The 23,848-nt window shown below is 32.3% G+C and overlaps 3 protein-coding genes across 6 annotated transcripts in view; all 3 read left to right on the top strand.

Moving 5' to 3' along the window:
- The window catches only part of LOC126747854 (proteasomal ubiquitin receptor ADRM1 homolog), a 421,821-nt gene that overhangs the window by 126,029 nt on the left and 271,944 nt on the right, over positions 1 to 23,848 (top strand). The window lies entirely within an intron of this gene.
- Positions 1 to 23,848, top strand: part of LOC126747911 (ER membrane protein complex subunit 7 homolog) — a 325,016-nt gene that overhangs the window by 14,973 nt on the left and 286,195 nt on the right. The window lies entirely within an intron of this gene.
- LOC126747905 (S-methyl-5'-thioadenosine phosphorylase-like) lies at positions 1,628 to 23,058 on the top strand. Its single transcript, XM_050456879.1, has 7 exons — positions 1,628 to 1,791; positions 13,077 to 13,115; positions 13,177 to 13,351; positions 13,405 to 13,640; positions 22,423 to 22,575; positions 22,633 to 22,842; positions 22,902 to 23,058. The coding sequence occupies exons 2-7, from the start codon at positions 13,098 to 13,100 to the stop codon at positions 22,926 to 22,928; spliced, it is 819 nt and encodes a 272-aa protein (XP_050312836.1). The 5' UTR covers positions 1,628 to 1,791; positions 13,077 to 13,097; the 3' UTR covers positions 22,929 to 23,058.

Raw genomic sequence — 23,848 nt, forward strand, 5'->3', positions numbered from 1 at the left:
GCAACCTGAGATCTACCGAATTTTCTTTTGATCAACCGGTTAATTCAACCGGTGAATTAATGGTGAATTCTGAAAAGTGCCCATGATCACAATAGTTTTGGGGGGATTTGACGCTCCGATTAAAAATAAATACATATTATTTAAACAAAAATTAAAATGATAAATCCTCTTAATATATATACATATAACTACATAGAAATAGTCTTGTAAAATAATAAAAATATACTCCATTGCCAAAAATTTAAAAAAACTAAAATATGAGCCTGTAAACAGATTTGTATTAGGGTGCTACTTAGAATGTAAATTAGGTTTAAAACTTGTATACCAGGGCCAAGATACCAAGTGTTTTCGTTTATTAATTATAGGATCACTTAGATCCTAGAATTCAAACAGTTTAATAGTTCTGGTATCACCTATGTTACCAAATGCGTTATCAACATATCAGTCCTATAGCGTACTCCCCGAATCACCACAGTATCCCAGATTTACAGAATAAAGTATTCTGTATACTATATAATACAGTATTATGTAAATCTGTGACAGTATATCAGCTACACCTGGAGACAACAGCGAGCCCATTGCAAGTTCTTCGTTCTGGGAGAGTAAAATCTACCTACAAACTGAAAGTAGGTACTGTATATGAACTAATAGTTACGGAGACAAACCTACAAAGGGTCTACGACTCCCTGCAGTGGAAGTCCAGTGCGTGCAAGTGTTGCATCATGCCTTTCTGATGATATTAAGGGATTCTTCGATAGGTACGTTTGTATAGAAACTCGTAAGATCATTGCTTATGAGCATATTGGTGGGACTAACGTTACTGGTCTGAAAGAGCTCGATGAAATAAACTTGTACAAAATCAATTTATTTCATCGAGCTCAGGTACTAATTGACTTTCGTACAAGTTTATTTTGACTTATATTATTATGAATTAATATTTTTTAACAATCTATTTTTTATAAAGCCTTCATGTAATTTAATTTAAAAACACATGGACCAAAAATAGAGAATTACATAAAAATGAAACATATTATAACTAAAAATTAATATTTATAATATATGCTTTATTAAATTAACCAAATATTTAGTATTTTAAATACAGGCACATCAGAAAAGCTAGTTAATTTTCGCTTCTTTCATTATTATAATATATCTGTTTTTTTAAACATTTTGTTCATATGTCACCTCTCTATAACTTAACAAAACTAAAATGTATCATCATACCAAAAAGATGTATACTTTGTCACTATAGCTTTTTTTTAAATTGAACTAGTGGAAAATCTAAAATCATCTCTTATCTGGAGTTTTGTCAAAAAAATAGAAAAAAGTAATTAATTTAAACTAAAATTTAATTAAAGAAAAGCGGAGAAATGATATACAAGAGATATATGAACAACAATTATATCAGTTAGAAAAAAGAAATTTTTATATAAAAAAATAACAAACGGATATCAAATAATATTTCAAGATACGCCACTGGTCAACTATTCGTGAAGCCTATCGGTCACACATCACCTGCTTGAATTACGTGTCCCTCTTTTTCCTCGTCTAAGGATCGGACGGCAGCTTCACACACCTCACTCGACAGTTCAATGTCAAAGTCACATTAATAATTGTCAATGTCATTGTCATAGATATAAACAAACCGGTGCCCGGTCTGACAGTGTGTGACCATTTTTTTTTGTTTTAGCTTGTTCTTTACTTTTATCCAAACAATAAATAGCAAATAGAAAAAATAAAGTAATAAAATTAAGCTGCAGTTTGCATTTATTGTAGTGGATAAGCGATTGGGTAAGTCAGTACCCAGCTTATCATCATCATACTTCCTGTCCCATTTTTTTCTGTTTCATTACCAGAAACCCCAATAACTTTGAAAATACTCCTCTTAACTTTACAATTTTAATTTTTTTGTCTTCTTTTATATTACTGATATTATATGAGCCGTTCAGCGGAAAAGTGGTTTAACTCCCTTAAAGTAGAAATTTAGAAAATTGATATTTTGCATCTGGATGAATTAAAAAATCACAGTAACATATTCTTTACTTTTTTGTACATATTTATAATAACCCTGTACTAAAATTTCATATGGTAAACATTTTTACTGATTGTGCCCATTAATTACATTTTTGCCGCCCAATGTCATTCTTCCAGTAAGTTTTTTTCAAAAACATAGCGGAAAAGTGGTATAACTTGGATAGTTATATCACTTTTCCTCGTAAAAGTTAACCAAATTTCACAAAACTGATGAATCAAAGAAAAATAATAGCTGTAGTGTGTTTACTATGATATTTATTACTGATAAAAGTGTTCAAAAAAATATAGAGCTTGAAGAGCAAAACATTACTACTACTTATCTTACATACTAAACTTACAGTAAGGAGAGTAAGAACAAGTTATTAAAGAAATTAATCTTCATCAGAATCAGATAATGGATCACTGTCAACAGCATCTTCTATTGTCAGTAAGTCCAGGAAGAACTGATGCTGAATCGGGGGAATCCACTGAAGAAGTTCTATCATATCCTTTTTCTTAGCTACAGTAACTGATCTACACACTATGTACCATAACACTAAAAAAACCTGACTAAACAAGAAAAAGCGAGTTTAATAGGACCTGGTGCGACATCAGTGTGGTGCCTTGACTTATACCACTATTAATCCATTAATAGTGGTATAAGTCATTAATACATATCCACACCTTAATCCATTATGTTGAGAGGAATAACGTTAGGAAGCTCTTATCATAGCTAAGTTAAAATTTTGACTTATACCAGTTTTTGACTGAATATATTAGACCAGTAGAAACATAATTAATGGTATAACTCAAAAATTAAAAAATACTGACATATACCACTTTTCCTCTGAGCGGCTCATATGTAATTAAAGATGTAGATGGCAACTTAAAGAGACCTACTAAAATTTCAAATTCAAATTATCACTTATTACCTTTAATGATTACATCTGGTTGGTGAAGCTAGGTTAAAATTTTGTATTAACAAAACCAAAAAACAGACAAGTAAATAATTATTTACTTATTTCAATCCTTACAGTTTACATACCAACCCTTAATGTATTTCAAAGCAATTAATCTAATAAAATAAGTCAATATACTAAACCACATGAAATTTTTCATGCATTCATTTGCAGAGGCGGATTTACCATTAAAGCAACATAATGTTTGTAATGCTTTTAAAATATGTACATTTTTGATTAAGCACTCAAAAATTCACAATTATCAGAATCCCATGTTTTGTCAAAATCGGGGCAGCAAAAGTTCAAATTGGCCACTGATAATTTGGCTGCACAGTTGATATTGAAAATTGGTGTTTATATACTATGATAAAACAGACTTAGATATATACCTTGGTGTGTATCTAGATTCCCAACTGACATTTCATTTTGACTATGAAAATATTAAACTCGAAAAACTCATCCATTATCCCAAAGATGCTGGTCATACACTTTTATAAAAGGTAAAAAATATGAAATCTACAGCAGAAATACATTTAATAAAATAACGAAGGTTACATGTTTTGCTCGACTAGAGCATCATCAGACCATAACATACACAAAACACCTAATATTTAAGTAAACAAAGATTACCTATATATATATAATATTATTTCAAGAGCCAACTGAATGTTAGGCTATATCAAAAGGTCATGTAAAGATTTTAAAAATGTATTTGCATTAAAATAATTGTATATTGCATATGTGAGGTCTACTTGAATTATTTGATCTCTCTATTTTCAAATTCATATTGACAGAATTGACACAATTCAAAATATATTTCTAAGATATGCTAGCTATACACTCTCTAAGTCTGGGATAACATTAAACAGTCAACTTACTATGTCATACCTAAACCTAAGTCTATTGTCTGCTAGAAGGGAGTATTATGATGTTTGTTTCACATACAAAGTGTTAAATAACTATATAGACAGCCCAGAGTGTTTTGCCACCTTTAAAATTCATGTACCATCATACCAAACACATAATAGATCCCTCTTGCATGTGCCATATTGCAGAACATTTTACTTGCTTTACAGCCCAGTAAACAGAATCTCAAATAAGGTTAACAAATATTGTAATGTGTTACATTATTTTAGTTGTACTTCCCCAAATAAATTTAAGTGTGAAACAAAGAAAGCTATTCGGCACAATTAAGCAACAAAATAATTGGCTGTGTCTTTTTTTCTTTATGGGTGTTTTATGTAGTTCTTTTGATATTCTATTGTTCCATTCTGTGGACACATATACTGTTCATTGCCACTAATGTTAAGCTTAAGATAACTAGAATTAGTATTAATATTGTAAACTGTAACATTCATCAAATGTAATTCAGGTTAAAATAAATAAAACTAAATACTGGCACTATCAATAATATAACATTTATGCAGTTTTGTTCTAATTCAATATAAATCAAACTCTTAACATAGTCACATTTATCTTTCCAGCTTCATATTATTATTGATAATCCATTTATTTATTATTAATTGATGAATCCCCTTCAATGATAATACTGATGCCTCCAGTTCCAGAATCCTCTACATGTGCACAAGACTTATTCTGGTAACTCTTTCCGATGTCACTGCTTATAGAATATCCACATTAAAGAGATAGTCGAATATTTATATTAAGTTCAGGTAAACAGGTGAACCTCAAGAATAGTTGATACTTCTTTTTTTACTTCAAAGTTGGCTAGACCCTCATAAATGGTTGTATCTTGGATGGTGTAATCAGGATACAACTGAACAGCAAATTGTAGAATATATGGAGAAACAATTGTTGATAACTGATGTAAAGTGCTCAACATTGGATAAAAACGAAGATGTAGCGTCATTTAAAATTGGTGTCAAGGAATCTTTGTTGAGGGGCCTACTTGATGCAAACCCCTAGCCAGTGAGAACCGCTGTGAGAGAATTTCTTCCGCTTCGTTGTATGTAAACGTTGATAATAATAAATAAATAAAATAAAAGTAGAATTGTTGCCAGTTAAGGGTGAGACTATTTCTTTTAAGATAAGCATCAACGGCGATTGTAGGGATGATTTTTTAAGGCCGGATAACTGGCCTAGAGGTGTTATCTTGCGTATCTTGCTAAATTTTGGTTAAATAATAAACGCAAGATAAATTTTCATCAAAATCAAATGAATCAGACCATAGTTTAGTGCGGGATGGCCCTTCTGGTTCAGGTGTTTGCGTGTATTATGCTAATACAGGTGGTATGAGAACTAAAATAAAAGATTTTCAGCAGGCACTTAGTTGCTGCTGCTATGATATTGTTATGATTGCAGAGACTTGGTTAACATCTGAATATTCAGATGCTGAAATCGGTGTATCAAACTATGATTTATATAGATATGATCGTCAAATGGGTACGAATACTACCAAGGCTCGTGGAGGTGGTGTATTGATTGCGGCTAAAAAGAGTTTATGTACACATAGATCTGGTATTCCACTTGTTGATGTGGATATTTATCAGATCTATTTGACTTTTACAATAGACAATCAAAGTTTTGTTGTTCGTTGCATTTATATACCATCTCCATCTCCACTTCAAGCCTATTTATGCCATTGTGAATCCGTTGAATATGTATATAGTAGATATTCAAGTAGTTTGTTTGTCTTGGCAGGTGTTTACAATTTACCACATGCTAGATGGGAGAATGATGATCTTGGTTTGGTGGTTGATGGTTGTCTGGAGAATGACAGAGAGTCTGTGAGTAGGGGTCTATTAGTTTCTGGTAAAAATCTTCGGTATTTGCACTCCATACGAAAGTTTGCCCTGGACAACTCCAAATTCATATCCTACTTTAATAGATATCGCAAAATTTACCGCGATACAGTGAAATTGGCAAAAAACGTATACTACTCAAGTAAAATAAACCAATGAAGAAATAAGTCTAGAGAGTCTTAGAAAATTGTTAATGTCTTACGAGGCGAACGTGGGAACCCTTCTATTTCTAATAGCAGGGTGTTGCTTTGGGTCTATCAATATTATTGCCTCAGTCTGTTAGAGATCCGCGCTCATACTTACACAACATTAAGGTGCCTGAAACATTTTTCTTTAGACCAACAGATTTTAGTGAAATAATGGAAGCTCTATCCTCAATGAAAAATAAGAACTCCTCTGGATGGGATGGGCTGTCACTAAAGGTCCTAACAGCGCTACCGCTACCAACCCTTGATTCTTTGGCTGAGGTGTTAAATGTTTCACTTTCAAGTGGGTCCTTTCCACATTTACTCAAGGATGCCTTGATTATACCATTATTTAAGGGTGGAAACTATGAACCCATCAAATTTCAGACCCATAGCCCTGCTTCCCACGCTTGGCAAGCTTGTAGAAAGATTGGTAAAAACTAGGATGATGGAATTTCTGAAACGGCATAATGTTCTTAACCATCAGCAATTTGGATTCCGGACGAAACTGGGTACATCTGATGCTATTTTCAATTTTTTGGAGAGTCTGTACATGGGGTTGAACGCTGGGGAGAGTGCGGCGGCGGTGTTCTGTGACTTATCTAAGGCGTTTGACTGCGTAAGTCACAGAATACTGCTACAGAAGCTAGAAACCTATGGATTTAGAGGAGTTGCTCTCGACTGGTTTTGTTCTTACCTATCTGGAAGAACACAAAGGGTATTCTTTGACAATGATATGTCATCCCGTCTGGATATGGACGCTGGTGTACCCCAGGGTTCTGTTCTTGGACCAATATTGTTCCTGCTATATGTCAATGATATCTCTCAAATTCCAATTAGGGGCAAATTTACTATCTTTGCGGATGATACAACATTACTTTGGCATGACACTGACACCAAGAGATTAAGGAATATCGTTGATGAAGATTTAATTCTTGTAAAGTCATGGTGTGAATCTAATAGATTAACTTTTAATATTTCTAAAACTAATATTTTAACTTTTAAATGTAACCTTGGAACTGTCACTTTGCAAAATGAAACAATAAGTCCTTCTGAAACATGCAAATTTTTGGGCCTGACGATTGATAAGCAATTAAAATTTGAAAATCATATCTCCTCTTTATTAGGGAAGTTATCATCCAACTGTTATGCTATTAGAGTAATAACACATTCTCTGGGACTTGATGTGGCCAAAATTGCCTACCATGCTCTTATAGAGTCTTATCTGAGATACAGTATTGTGTTTTGGGGTGTGTGCTCTCAGTATTTGTTCAGCTCTCTATTTATTTTGCAAAAAAGAGCCATACGCTATATGTGTGCAGCTCCCTTTCGTAGCCCCTGTAGGCCATTATTTTTAAAACACTCTGTCCTGACATTGCCATGCCTTTTTATTTTAGAGACTGTTTGTCTTATCCACAAAAAATATCGCCATCAGCTTGGCCCCCCCTCTTTGGGTTACAATCTCCGAACAACCTTCTCTTTACCTCTGCCTATCCCAAAAAGTGAGCAGATTAAGTCCTCTTTTGTGTACGGGGGCAGAAGGCTTTTTAACCACCTACCCCTTTATATAAGGCTAATAAATTGTGAAAAACGTTTTAGGAAAAATATAAAGAAACTCTTGCTTGCTAAAGCATTTTATTCTGTAGACGAGTTTTTAAATACAATTTTTTGACAGTGAAGAGTTTTGCGCAGGGTAATGTGAATTTTTGCTACCCTTTCTTTGGGTGTGTTCTATATTCTATGTATGTAAGAATTGTTAAAATTTTTATATTTTTGTAAAAGATTATGTTGTCAACTATCTTTAAGATTTTATATAATGCTTTGTTAACAACAGATGATGTTACGTAACAATAAAGCTATTTTTGACTTTGACTTTGACTTTGTGCTTTCTCTGGCCAACTGCTTTAGCTTCTATAACTTTTTCCAGGTAAATGGGGTTTTAAATACCAACGGGGTTGCCTTGGATCTCGTATTTAGTAGCTCAGATTTAATTAGTGTTGAACGTGCAATAGACAAGATTTTTGAGAATAGCTTACACCATACAGCAATTAGTTTTGACCTTTGTTGTGCAGAAAATTCTGATGATATGATATATGAGGAATATTTTTATGATTTTGGTAAGGGAGATTACATAGCAATTAACGATTGTCTTGCTGGGATAGACTGGAATCAATTGTTTTTGGGAGAGGCATCTATTGATGTCATAGTTTCAATTTTCTATAATGTGATCTACTCCTCAATGGAAAGGTTTATTCCTCTAAAGAGGTACAAAAGTTCTTCTTTTCCATCTTGGTTTTCTTCAGAGCTTCGCAGCTTGATCATAAGAAAAAAAAATTCACAAAAAGTTTAAAATTAGTGTTCAACAGCAGGATTATGATGAATTTGTATTGTTGAGACAATAATGTGAGTACTTAAGAGAGTTGTGCTATCAACAATACATTAATAAGGTGGAAATGAATCTCGCTGGCAATCCAAGGTACTTCTGGTCATATATTCAAAATAAAAGAACTGGTTTTAGTCTACCCTCCAGAATGACATACAATAACAGGATTAGTATGAATATCTCGGATACTGCGGATATGTTTGCAGAATACTTTTTATCTGTCTATTCGGATGAGCAAGTCAATGACATACCATCTTTTGATTTTGATAAATCAATTTGTCTGAGCACTTTAACTATGTCAACGCAGGATGTTTATGAGGTTATTACTTCCTCTAAGAATAAGCTCTGCGCTGGACCAGATGAGATTCCGGCATTCTTCCTAAAGAAATGTGTTTGTGTTCTTACGAAACCAATACTGTTCATTTTTAAGAAATCTCTAGGTACTGCTTCTTATCCCACTCTCTGGAAGAGAAGTTTTCTAAAACCTATTTTTAAATCTGGTAGTAGAAATGAAATTTCCAATTACCAGGCTGTGTGTAACCAATCTGAGTTGCCAAAGCTGCTTGACTGCCTGGTCAGTCATAGAATTGCCTGGAGTTTTAAATCTTTATTTAATCCTGAGAAATTTGGATTTATAAAAGGCAGATTTACTGATGCTAATTTGGTGCGGTATGTCAACTACCTCTACCGCTGCTTGGAGAAGGGACTTCAGGTTGACTCAATATATACAGATTTTTCCAAAGCTTTTGATCGGGTTAACCATGGGATACTCTTGCAGAAGCTTAGGGCTTTAGGTATTGTGGGGCCTCCTCTTCAGTGGATCTCGGGATTCATCAGAGGTACAACCCAGATTGTTAATCTTGGAGGTACATGTTCCTCTGAAATTTTGGTGCCATTTGGGGTGCCACAGGGCTCTCACTCGGGCCCTGTTTTGTTGCCTCTTTTTGAATGATTTAGTTTGGAAACTTGAAAATTGTCGTGTGCTAATGTTTGCTGATGATGTGAAGCTATTTAGGCTTATCACATCCCTTTCTGATGCTGTGCTCCTGCAAAAAGACCTCAATTTGTTCTTTGATTGGTGCTACTTGAATAGAATGTCCCTTAATATCAATAAGTGCCATAAGATTACTTTTTCTAAGCAAAGAAACCCTATTGCTTTTCTTTATAAAATAAATAATGTAGCAATTGGTGTCAAAACAGAGGTTTCTCACTTAGGAATATTTATTGACTCCAGGTTGTCTTTTAAAACTCACATCAATCAGGTGACTGGTAGGGCAATGAAAATGCTGGGTTTTATCCAACGGTCTAACAACTGATTTGTCTTTGTTTACTTTTAGATTACTTTATTGCTCTCTTGTTAGGCCCATCTTGGAGTATGGCTCAATTGTGTGGTCCCCGTCATATAACTGCTACATTGAGCAGATTGAAAAAACTCAAAATAAATTTTTAAGGGTGGCGGCTTTTAGATGTGGTTACAGGAGACAGGAGTATTACTATCAGTGCGTCAGGGGTAACCTGAACTTATCCACATTAGAGTCACGAAGAACATTACTCGACTTATGTTTTATGCATAAGGTTTTAAATGCTACTATAGATTGTCCCGAGTTATTGTCTCTTTTTAAACTTAGGGTGCCTTCCAGATTGAATATACAATCAGAAATATTTTCAGTCCCATTCCACCATACCAATTATAGAATTAATGAGCCAATTACACAAATGGTCGAAGTGCTAATGGTCTGTCAGGACAGATAAGCTTTTTTGACTCTAGGATTACATCTTTTAAGAGGCAGTTAAAGAATATTATTTCATAGGGGCTTTAATTAATTAACTCATCTACACCTTTCATCGATTTATAGATAGTTTTGTATCTGAATATATGTGTTTGTATGGGTATGCTATGTAACACTTTTGTAAATGGATTCCGTAAATAAATAAATAAATATTGTAATTATTATATTAACTTTTCCAAACCAAAAATATTCTTCTCCAGGCCTTGTATTTTAGTGCCTTAAAATGATAAGGTCATTGTTTTCTTAGTTGATTTACATTTTATAGTTTTGTGCCTGGTCAATTGACCATGAGAAATTTACTGAGATTTTAACCAGACCACCTCAAAATCGATCCAACATTTATTCCGAGTAAAAAAGTGGATTGAAATGAGTTGTACCGCCTACCAAGATATTTAATTTTTTTTAAGTTTGGACTCCAATTTTTCCAAAATTTAAATTTAAAAAAAAATCAAAATTTAATTAAAAGTATTTAAACTATATTTATTTGAAATCAGAAAATTCCTCTCTTTTTAACTATGAAGTCATAAACAGGGTATTCCATAAGAAAAAAGCTAATCGTGTTCCATAAGAAAAACTAAGCATCTGTCAAAATTTTATATTTCTGAAAAAGAAAAAAAATTGACCTCAAATTCAAAAATTTTAAGTAAATCCCCAAAAGTTTTATATAATTTTTTTTCTTTTCACCTAACTCCTAAAGAGAGGGGGCTCAATGTAAGGGGAAAGATTGTGTACCTTGTTTCAGTGATCACATAAATGCATTGACCAAGACCTGGTTATTTGATAGCTACGTTGATAATATGATTAATATTACTGGAAATCAACTTTTCAGAAGAGGTCTTTCAACAAGTGGGGTGCAGATGTTGCAAACAGTCCTATTTTGTAGCTCTGCTGATATAGCTTCTTATAATATTACATTTAACAACTTATAACTTCTAACAACCTATGTATATATTATCTATCTTTATAAACAACTTGGGTGTGTTAACAGGCATATGCTCATGTATATGTTTAAGTATAATAATATGTTGATAGTCGCTTTTAGAAGGTTTGATGGTAACCAGAGATTTGCATCTGTAGTTGCACCGAAAATATATAATTTGCTACCTAATAGTATAAGAAAAGTAAAAAATTCTTATCAATATATTAAACAGGTCAAAATATTTACTTCAAAAAAATTAATATTCTTTAGTGGCATATTTCCAGATGTTCTAAGAAAAAACATTAATCATCATACAAGTCTGGTTCATGCTACTTAGGTCTATTGCTCTCATCTATAATATTTGCAAAGTAATGATTCAAGGCTTGATGAGTTTTTACACAAATAACTTAACTTACTTATTAACATAACTTAATTATTAACAATTAATTTAGTCATATAAGACTTTAACCATAAGTAATAGAAAATGCATCTGTCTCTTGGATCTGGTATGGCATTCATCGATAACGATAGTGCTGTTTGCTACGTTGGCAACACAGCCTTTTTTTGTCCAATTCAATAATAAACATGGCATGAAATATAAAAAGGCTGAAACTTTGATTAGTTTAATTAAGGAATGATTGAATTATAGCTTCTTGCTGTAGGTCTCTGAATAATGGAAAATAAAATTTTATCTGCTATTCTATGACTAAAGCTGATATGCCGAACACTCAGAAATCTAACATAATAAGTCATAAATCGGATTGTGAACCATTAAACGTTCAGCTCATTATAGAATCAGTGAAAATTGTTAAATATTTGACTGTTTGGTTTGATGAAAATCTTAAGTGGGATTGTCACAAAAATTATGTAGGCTGTAAACTTGGGAAATTGTTATACACATTTTATATTTTAAGGCACAGTTAAACAGAGGGCTGCCCTGTCAAGTTAGGGTTATTTAAACATTGTAAATTACATATTATTAGACTTTATTCCTGACTCTGTTTTAATTTAATAAATCAATACATCATTTTACTAACCTATAGACTTACTATTTTTTGACATGACCATTAAGAGAACAGGTGCATTTTTCACTGAAAGTGTTTATCAATCCGATTAATTCTTTTGGTCATGAAATATAAACATTTACATTTTTATTCTTTTTTGTTTATTTTTGTTTGCAATAGAATGCGTCTCAATACAGTTTGATCATATGATTCGAAATTTAAAATATTATTTAGTCAACTTTCCTACCAGTCAATATCACTAGGTATTTAAATCAGTTAAAATTTCTTGCGATTATTTGTGTGTTTATAATTTGTAACTGGTGAACTTAAGTTAATTAATTTTTGCTAAAAATAAATGAATTTGTGCACACAAATTCTATGAATTCATTGTGCATATCACATCTTTTGAATTATTGTTTATAATTTTTTATTTATCATCTATTTATTTATAAATTAAGTAATACTTTATAGGTACATTTAATAGTAACAGTATGAGGGTTCAGTAAGATTTAAACAGCAAAAGATAATAGCTAATTTGCCTTAGATTGCTTATCAAATTAATATTTCTATTTAGAGAGATAAAAATAATTATAACTGATCCATATTTATGATATAATTTACTTGATATTATCTCTTATCTTGCTAGCTGCTTTTTAGAAAACCTGCATCAAAGTAGACAAAATAAACTTAAAACAAAAAAAAACTTAAAACAGTTAATCCAACCAAAAAAAAAATCCATTTTATATATAATCACTATATTAGATAAAAATTCCATTTCTTCGTAATCAAAAATATAATAAAAAAATGTTATTCTCTACCCTCTAGTTAAATCATACAGTACAATGAAATCTATTTCGAATTAAAACTAGTAAATAATTCATAACTTGACTTATCTCAATTAAGAAATTCCCAGTCATTCTAAATTCATCAGATCTGTAATTCGTATGTGTTATTGTGTAACCATTTTATTATCATTTAATAGCACACGCGTTTTTCATATGAAAATTAGTAGATAAGTTAAAAGCAGTGTATAAGTTTCACTTTATCCAAGCATTTTTCAGGCAGTATTAGTGTTAGTTAATATGGCCACAAAAGCAAAGGTTAGTTACTATCAATTAGTGTTAATAGAAATTTGAAGTGAAAAATGAAAAACATTTTCAGATTGGTATAATTGGGGGCACCGGCTTGGATAACCCAGATCTCCTTAAAGATAGAACAGAAAAGGTGGTGTCCACCCCATATGGAACACCATCAGATGCTTTGATACTGGGTAGTGTTGAGGAGGTTCCTGTGGTTATTTTGGCCAGACATGGCCGAAAACATGACATATTGCCAAGTGAGATACAAAAATTTTGTCATTTTATAGTGATTAATAAAAAAAAATTTTAGCTAATGTAAACTATCGTGCTAACATTTGGGCCTTAAAAGAAGAAGGATGCACACATGTCATAGCGACAAATGCGTGTGGGTCTTTGCAGGAGGAAATTGCGCCGGGCAATGTAGTTATCTTGGATAATTTTATTGATAGGACTACTAAGAGGGAGACGACCTTCTATGATGGTACGCACCTAAAAGGAGTTTGTCATATGCCAATGGAGCCTGCTTTCTGTTCACATACGAGACAAGTAAATAATTAATTTATTTATTTAACTTTAAAGTAGTTAAAGTAAACTTACGTGTTAATTTTACTTTTAAGTTACCGTTTTTGTCTTATTAGGAATGCTCAAATATTTTTGGCTTATTTGTCCCTCTAAGAAATCCATAATTCTAGATGTATAATTATGGATTTCTTAGAGGTAATAAATCATAATCTGTAGAGACTCCTATGATTCCTTCTGCATAAAAAGAAATTCCCCATATTCAAAAGTGGTCGAAAAAGACAAAAGTTAGTTTAAAATACAGTAGCACAATATTCATTAAAAGCTAGGTTTAATTAATTTAATATTGTCTTCAGCTTTTATCACCAAGTATAAATAATTATATTATTTAGGCAGATATTATTCCAAACTTTAAGGGTGGGTAATCTAATAATTTAAGTAGCCGTTTAACATTTCTTAAGCAAGATTTTTGGTTGATGTACCGTCGAAAGACCTAAGGTTATTGAAAGTTTTGAGTCGTTCCAAAAGATACAACGCGGAGTTGTATTTTGGTGTTGCTTTTTGATCCCTAGTTTTCTTAGTATGTCTTGCTAAACTAATTTTTTATTTTCGTATAGTTGATTTCAGGTTTAATAGATATATTTGATATTAATCATACATCAATAGCTTCGGACGGATCTAAGTAGACATCAAAAAGAAAAAAAATATGCCTTAAGTTATCTTTACAAAAAAATAAATAAATTTAATTCTTGATGCATTTAATATTCCTGATAATACAAGTCGACATTTTTTACAATTTTTGCAAATCATGAATGATAGGATATGTTTTGAATCATTCTGCTTCTTAAAACTGTTTTTATAATAGAATTAAAAAAGTTTTTTTTAAGTAAAATTAATGAAATGCTTCATTTATTAATGATATTATTGGTATATATATCTAACCAATATAATAAATTTAAATTTTAATGTTGGAAATTTACTCGAGCTATTCCTTATCTTAAGAAATCTATAATTTCAGCACTTGATGTTTGTGGCTTGAGATGGCCGATAAGTATTCTTACAAGCCTCTCTAAACTTCTAATATTTATACAAATATTAGAACATTATTAAAAAAATATATACCGTCAAACAGGGTGAATCGAGACAACTATTAGATATTTATGTTATATTTTTTTATACAACTGCCTAACAAAGTTAAAATTTAGCAGAAAGTGACCGTAGTCCATACAACAGCAGAAATATGTATTCGATTATTTTTTAATTTCCATGGATTATAAAAAAAAAATAAATAAATATAGGGTGTCCCGATTGACCCTGTTTTGGGGCGAATCGGGACGCGCCGTTTTAGGCCATGTAAAATGCATGTCGCCCCGCGTATGAGGTGAATCGGGACCAAAAATTTAAAAAAATTATATTTTTTATAAATTTTAAGTATAAAAACAAAAATTCTACAGTAAAATACAAAAACAGTCTTTATTTTACAGTTTTCAGTTACAAACTTAAAAAAACCATATTAAAAAAAATATATAATCAGAAATAATATAATGATATATTAGATGGCATAAGATTTTATTTTCAATTGTAAAGGAAATTTGTATCCTCCTCGTCGCAATTCGGTTGGTTTAGGTAGTTTTTTATTAATTTGTTCCGGCGTAATCATGCAAATATCTTCCACTGTTGGAAAAATAAAACAATTTTTTATTTTTCGGTTTGATCTGAGAAATTTAACTTCAAAACTTTTACCAAAGAGTCCCTTAATTTGCCCGATAAAATAATTTTCCACTTTATTTGTCTTAAACTTAACCTCGACAAAATCGTCAGTGGCAATGCTATTTTCCATTGGATGCTGTACATCAAAGCACTCGTCCAGTTCCATTGCTTCAGATTCTGCTTTATCTGACTCAAGTTCGAAAATGTCGTCCTCTTGAGAGTCTTGAGGCACTGTTGTCTTGCTCGTTGACGGTTGCGGTTGCGCTTCTAAAAAATCTGTGGTAGAAATTCTTTTGTCTGGCTCGACTGTAACTTTCTTTTTCCTTGCTACAGTTGGCTTGAATGCATTCCTGCTTTCGTTAAGCACTTCTACCACAGATTCCGTCCAGTCATTAGGATCATCTTCTTCGAGGTTTCTTTCTGGTGGCAACCTTTTCAAAACTTGATTTCTATCGATGGGAATGATTCCCGTGCCACGAAAACCGCTTTTAATATTTTGTGTTAGAGTTGCTTCTAGTTTGCTTATAGCTTGCCTTAGTAGGCTTGGAGAATACTCCTTCGGCAAAGAACCCTTGTATTGTTTTTTCCAACCTTCTAGAGTTGACCTCCAAGCCTTTTTCATCGGGCCAAAAACGGACACGTCAAGTGGCTGTGTTAAATAGGTTGAATTTGGCAGCAAAAAAGAAAACCGAATATTATTTTCTTCGCATAATTCAATCACCCTATGCGACAAATGACTACACAAATTATCGCCAATGACAACCCTTGGTGCCGGACGCCTCTTCAAGAAAGGTAGAGCTATGGAAATGAACCAGTCTTCAAACAATGGCTGGTCGAACCGGCCACTTTTACTTCGTCCATACCGCGCACCTGGTGGCCTATTTGTCATCCAGGTATCGTATAGATGCTCGCTTTTATAAACAACAAATGGGGGTAATAGATGGCCATCACCACTTACTGCAAACATCACTGATGTCGATTGTTTTGTTGAATCGATTATCCGTTCTGGATGCCTTGTTTTTCTTTTTACGATGACCTTTTTCCGTTCGGGATCATCCACAAAGCATGTTTCATCATAATTAATGACGGACTCAGGTTCAACGTTTTGCAAGTTGGCTTGGAGATTATCGAAGTATTTATTTACTGTTGCCCGAGTCACGGTTGCACGAGACCGTTTGATATTCTCGCACAGTCTCTCAGTCAGAAGTTCTTTATGTCGGACACAAAACAAATTCGCCCAATCAATACCGGGCATATTATTTTTAAATTTCGCCACTCTTACCCCTTTTCTATCAAGATATCCCTTTACAATGTATCGAATAGTAGTTTTCTCCATTGGGTATGCCCACTCTCCCGCCAGTACTATTAAATGGACCAGCCTGGATTCCTCAGCTCCTGTCAAAATTGTTTGACCACCTTGTTTCTTTGGCTTCTGCTTCGCATGATGCTGTAATGTCGATTTTGGGATGTTATATAACTGCTTTGCGTCTCGAAGAGTTATCTGGCCTCTTTTAAACTGCCTCAAAGCCTTTTCCAGTTGTTTAGGACTATAATTCTGATAGGCCTTAGTCCCAGGCGTTTTTTTGTATTTCCGGACCATGGTCCCGATTCACCCCTGAAAGCGAGTTTTTATGTTTAAAAATTAATAAAAAAAACTAGGCAAAATAATTTAAAATAAGTCCACTCAACATCTAGAAATTACCCACAGGTATACTATATTAACAATCCAATGCTCAAATCTCCCATACCTTTTCCTTACAAACTTAGCAGCAGATTGAAAAAACGTTAAATTTCGCTCTAATATGTGGACACCTGTACGTACTGGAATCTTCCAAATAACTAACGGCCACGCGTGAATGTCAAACAGCTGTTGTGTCTACAACAGGTTTTTCATATTACCCATCCTAAAAACATTTGCTACATGCATGAAAATCACGTGTTTGTAAAAAAATGTCAAACTGTCCCGATTGACCCTCTGGTCCCGATTCACCCCGTTTGACGGTATCTAAAATTCTTCCCCATTTTCACTAAGGTTTTCGCTCTGGTGGAACATAACGGACTCATTCTTGAGACCTTTACTTTTTAATATTTATATTAATGACTTTGTTAACTGTTTAAAATTTTGCACCAATATGCTGATCATGTACAACTTTATTTTTCTTTTATTCCGTCTAAATATTAATGCAGAGCAAGCTATAAGGATCTAAACACGTTGTTGCTATATTCAAAAAAAAAACAATAATATTAAATAAAGGGTTTTCTTTGACATGGAACCAAATCCTGGGGCGTATATCTGATACCAATTTTAAACCTTGTGTCTTTTGTTTTTTGTTCAGAACTATTTCCTTTTAGTATCCCCTGATGGTGGACACCACTATGTCCGAAACATGTCGGGAATTTTAAAAAACTGAATGTTTAATGAATAAGTGGAGGGAGACTGCAGGATTTTCATTTTACTTTAATCTACGCCAACTGCACATATGGAGTATTTCTTCACAATTATACCACAATTAAAAACGTTACTTTTTGAAGTAAAATCAGTGGTACCGGCTTGGACTTAATCTTGAAATGCTTCATTTATCAATGATATTGCTATATCTATATGTATATCTAACGAATATAATAAACTCGAATGTTGGAAAATTACTCTCCGTAAGAAATCTATAATTTCAGCACTTGTGGCCAATAAGTATAAAATTTTGCATCATTATGCTGATGATATATAACTTTATTTTTCTTTCATTTTATCTGAATATTAATGCAAAGAACGCTATAAGGATCTAAATAGGTTGTTGCTAGATTCAAAATGTCATATTCTTCTTATTAATATATCTAAATCAAAACAAAGACAAGGATTATAACTCTATATTGTTATAAACTAAATTATTAGATTATAAACTTAAGCATATGTAGGTTATGATTTGTAAACATTGGAGATTGCAAAAAACTGGTATCTAGATTCCGAGTACCGCATTAAATTCTATACTTAAACCTGTCTACAAAATACTAAAAATAAAAAATAAATAAAGCAAAATCTAAAAATACCTCGCTAAAGATACTTTAGTAGTTTTAACTTTCTCAGAGGCACTCTCTATCAGAATCTTTAAAAATTAAGCCAAATGAGATTGTATTTAAACATAAGAGGTACAAGGAGTATAAAAATCTTCCTTAAGACTTATATGGAATTATAAAGTGCAACCAGTATCTCACATAATAAGAGATCGTAACTGCCTAGGTATGGCAAAATGAGGATAGTGCCGATATAGACAAATTTTATATATACATTTTTTGTCGTTTTTTTTGCGGACTACAGTTGTATTCTGTAATATTATTAAGTTTTTACACTTTTTTTTTATCTCTTTTTCTTTTTTTTGAGTGAAACTTGATTTTTAATTGTTTTGACTCATTTGTTGTAAATCAGATACCAACCACAGTGCACTCCAAAATTCTCCTATTTATTTCATATATTTGTTTTCTCTGGAACCATAGAAGTACATGTATTGTTAAAACTGGACCATTGACGGTTGCTTGTCGATAAATTGTAAACAAACGCATGTTGATATTTGTCCATTCAAAATTTCATACGTTTTACTTCAGTAGAATTTCGATATTCGACGTTGCAACGAGAAAACCGCAATTTCTCATAAGCTGACTGTGTTATAGTAGTTACTCTTCACGAAGAATGGTATATATATTTAGCTTGCTGAAAGATTTAATGTCAACCATCTCCAGAGTTTTGAGTCGGTTTGCATAAACTGGTAGCAACATTAGAAGACCAGATCATGGTCGTGGAAGAGTTACAACCTTTGCTGATGGCGGATTTCTTCGAATTCGTACCTTGAGGCAATGGTTTGCGACTAGCTCTTCTTTACAAAATGAGTTTCTGGAGCCTTGCAATTTTAGAAGTCCAAACATAATCAGGAGAAGGCTAGCGGAGACCATCACAGTTTATGTTTATCCGAATAAACCGATATACCCGTATATCGGTTTAAAAAGTATCAAAATAAATCCTTTTTTAATTTTACATAAAAAATGTATACCTTATTAAAGTCACTAGGAGCAACCATTTTTGAGATAATCGCACTTTTAGGTTTTCATAAAATGTGAATGACTCAAATTTACTAGATTTTTCGCAATGCAATCCTAAATAAAATAAAATGATTACCTAAAATTATTGATATTTATTTAAAATTAGAATAGCTACTAAATAAAAAATAATATTACGAATTTTTTGTTAATTCTTATATCATAACCAAAGTAAATGATATTTAATAATTTTTTTTATATTTTATTTTCAAACAAATATACCAACAACAATAATAAACAAAGAAATAACGCTACTATAACAACTGTTCAAAATGCCCTCCATTAACTTCAATGCATTTTGAAATACGTTTAATAAATGACTGCCGTATTTTAAAAAGAAGATCCTCATTATTTTTTAACATATTTACAATTTTTACATTTAGTTCATTTAGATTATTTATAGGACTCATAAACAATTGATTTCAAATATCCCCAAATACAGAAGTCCATGGGGTTTGCAAGTCTGAACTACGCGCAGGCCAAAGCCAAGGTCCTCCACTAAAGTTAAATACGCCGCGTCTAGTAAATGTTCTCGTCTGTGAATAACGCTCTGCTAATAAGCATTGGATCTGCGTTTTGCATATTGTTGCATTCAACTGACGACAAGACTGCATTCTGGCTGGCAAATCTGGTGGGATCAAACACTGATCTGGTGTAAAGTGGTATGGATAGAGGCCTTCTTTCTAAAGTAATTTACCAACACATGATTTGCTTACGCCCGTAGCTGCCGCTATTCGCCTAGTACTTAACACGGGATTTTCTGCTACGCGGACTAAAATTTCTTCTTCCTGTTGCGGCCCTAATAGGCATTTTTGGCCGAAATGATCCAGTTTCTCCTAGTCGGCTATAAATTCTTTGGGATAGTTTATGGTTTGGTTGTCTATCTGGAATTATTTCCAGATTGGTCTCCAAATTGGTAATCAAATTATGCCTAGGCATTACTTAAAATGATTAAACTTAAGAGAAAAACTTTTTACCCGTTTTAAAAGTTTTATATGACATTTAAAAAGTTTGACATAAATAATACAACACTTGTCTCCAACGCCAACTGCCAAAGATGCGATTTAAATAAAGTAGTAAATAAATATAATGCAACGAGCGCCCTCTACCAAAAACACGAAAACTGTATACGAAATTTTCTTTTTCTTTTTAAAAGACTCGTGTGTTTTAAATTTCATGTCAGTATGTCAATTGGTTCAGGACCTATGAGAAAAAAACGATAAATAAAATAATACTTTGACACCCTGTATTTCAATTACTATTAAAGTTAGGATTAGGCAAGTTGACCTCAATCACATTATTTTGACGTAAGGAATCTTTTTTTGTTCTATGTCCCATTACTTTCGGGACATCCTGTATAGTAAATGCTGCTATATAAGAATATTATATATGCTCTACATCACTGTATATAGCTGACCTTTTCTAAAAGGTCAGCTATATAGAGTGCTTTTATTTCAAAACAAACCACCCTTAATAACTTCTTAAAAAAACACATGTCAATCTAGACAGCTTCACTTTGAAACATACTTTGGTGTATCAAATGGCTCTCTTATAGTGTGATACGTCATTTTAAAGCACATACAATTTGCCCAAAGGTGTATAAAAAATTTTAAAAATGTATAAAAAAAAGTTTATAGACTTATAAACAGTAAGTATGTAAAAAGATCTTTAAAAAATAAACAATTTGATTGACAGAACTTTGTCAAATATAAATTTCAATTTTAGATTGAGGTGTTTTTTTTTTGAAGTTTTTAAGGGTGGTTCGTTTCAAATAAAACCAATGTAACAAAAAAAGTATAAGTCACATCCCTGGGGTACACTTACATTTCAATTCTTTTAATCTAAAGCATTTTAACACCAATAACTCTTAAAACTGTCTTAGAGTAAGACGCCTAGAGTAAGACGTAGAAGTATCAGACGTTTCAATCCCTCAAAACTCTTTTTATAACTTAATAACTAATAATAATATTTTTAAAATATATAGCCAATCTGCTCTTTTTTGTAATAAGTCATAAGAAATTATGACTTATTAAGATTATGACTTAAAGCAAAATTCACAACTTGGTAGGATAGAAGAACTTTGCTAGAAAATGTTGAAATAGTTAACAAAACGTTTGTTAAATGCCCTTTCATAAACTTCAGTTTTCTGAGGATAGAAAGAGTTTATATTCTATCCTCAGGTCCTTTCTTACTAGTTGAGCAGATTTGAGACAACTTTAATTTAGATTTCAATAATTCATCGATTTAAAAGGCAATTGTAAGTAATTATAACATAATTTCTTCGACAAAATATAAATGTGATTTTCATAGTTGGATTTCTTATCCATCCTAATACCTAAAAATTTTGGATTATTTAATTTATATATGTGAAATGCAACATATAAGGTGGTAGGGAGGGCATAGATGTAAGACACCTGTATCGTTATCACAGAGATTGAGTCCACTGAACAGATATCTTTAATGTATAGAAAAAACAACAGTAGTCCCGGTATTGATCCTCCAGTTCAATAGGTTGTACTTATTGAAGTAACTGAGTATAACTAGTCTTCCTTTGACTTTAGCAAAAGTTAGGAGAAAGACAATTTAATTAGACACCATTACGAGAAGAAAAATAAGTTATTGAATACTTGAATATTAAAGAATCCAGAGCAGAATCTTTATTCATTATCCATCTTTCATTTTTAATAATGCCAGTTGGAATTAAGAAAAATAACTCCTTAGCATTTACATTAGTAAGAAAAAATATTTAAAATTTAAGAAATATATTTTTTACTTAGGTTTAACTCTTGTCTTGTAATAATAAAATTGAATAACGGATATCTTTTGCACTACCTACTAGATCACAAATGACCTTGCCTTTTTTTGCGTAAAATCTTTAATCTTTTTATTAAAAAACTCTCTCTTTAGGCCTTTAGTTAGTTTCTACAAAATCCCATTTGAGTCACATTGAATTTATAAATCATAAAACCCCGGATCCAAATTAAAAAATAGCTTTTACATTATCAATTTGCAGGTAATATTGGAAACAGCCAAAAAAGTAGGTATAGAGGTGCGTGATGGTGGCACCATAGTAGTAATCGAGGGTCCGCGATTCTCAAGCAAAGCCGAAAGTAACGTGTTCAGAAGCTGGGGTGCTCACTTGATAGGAATGACGACCAGTCCGGAAGTAACTAGACTAAGACCTTAGTGTTATTGTTTAAACTACATTAAAATTCGGTTTAAGGTTGCCCTTGCTAAAGAGGCTGGGTTATGTTACGCCTCCATAGCGATGGCCACAGACTACGATTGCTGGAGGGACTGCGGCGAAAAGGTGTCTCATAAATACGTGCTGGAAACGTTCCACAGTAACGTGAAGAAGGTGTTGCAAATTTTATTGGCTCTGATACCAAGAATGGGACAAGAAAATTGGGATAAGACCGTTAAAGAGGCACAGGTAAACAAACAATGTTAATAATAAAGTTGTCCATCTGATTGCTATGTTTTGTTTTTTAGGCTCTAGCCAAGGATAATGTTATGTAATCAAGAAGTATTTAGCCGAATTTAATAGGATACTAAATATAATTTTATAAAAAAAATATTTTAGTATTAACAGTTGTGTTTGGAAATTATAATTTGTATTGTGGTGACTTAATAAATTTAAAATTACCTATTTAATTTGTTATCACTTCACTATTTAAATAAAATTATTCCTCGAAAGAAAATATACATGGTTCATACTCGTAATTCTTTTATAATATTTTTTTTATTCACCTAATTGACAGTAATGTAATAGTTATTTAAATATGTGGTTTAATAGTATTTGTCTTTAGTTAGTATCAGAAAGGAATTGTATTACTTTTATTTTAAATAAAATTGGCTCCCTTAATTGTATTTGTAGTTGGATATTATGTAACCAAACTCGCTTTATTTGAAACCATAATCTTGCTTGAAAACAGTTATCAAAACATGAACAATTATTAACCCTTAACCACCGTAGTGACTCTCTGACATTAACGCATTTTCGTTCTGTTTTTGTGGAAAAAATCTGCATAGAAAATTACGCAGCGGTCTCTGTGACCGGTAATTACGAAAGTACTTATATGTTGGTGTTTTTATGTTTTTTGGTTTGTTTCTTGAGATTTTATTACTGGTTTTGATTTTATTTGCGTGTAAGTATGAGTAACATTCTATCAATATCTGGAAAACGTCTTGAAGATCCAGATTTTGATTTGACACTATTAAATTGGTACGAGGAGGAAGAGGATGATGATATCAACTTTAATGACGAAGAAAGTGAGCATGACACAGATTCAGTAATTGAAACGGAAGATATTGGTAATGAGCTGCCAAAGACGATATTTCTGAGGGATACAAGATATAGACATGAGTTGAAGGCCTTAACTGGATTATTATTTTATACAGCAGCTTTAAAATGAAATCATGAAAAAATAGAGAGAGTA

Source organism: Anthonomus grandis, chromosome 2, assembly GCF_022605725.1.
Source record: "Anthonomus grandis grandis chromosome 2, icAntGran1.3, whole genome shotgun sequence".
NCBI classification, from domain to species: domain Eukaryota; kingdom Metazoa; phylum Arthropoda; class Insecta; order Coleoptera; family Curculionidae; genus Anthonomus; species Anthonomus grandis.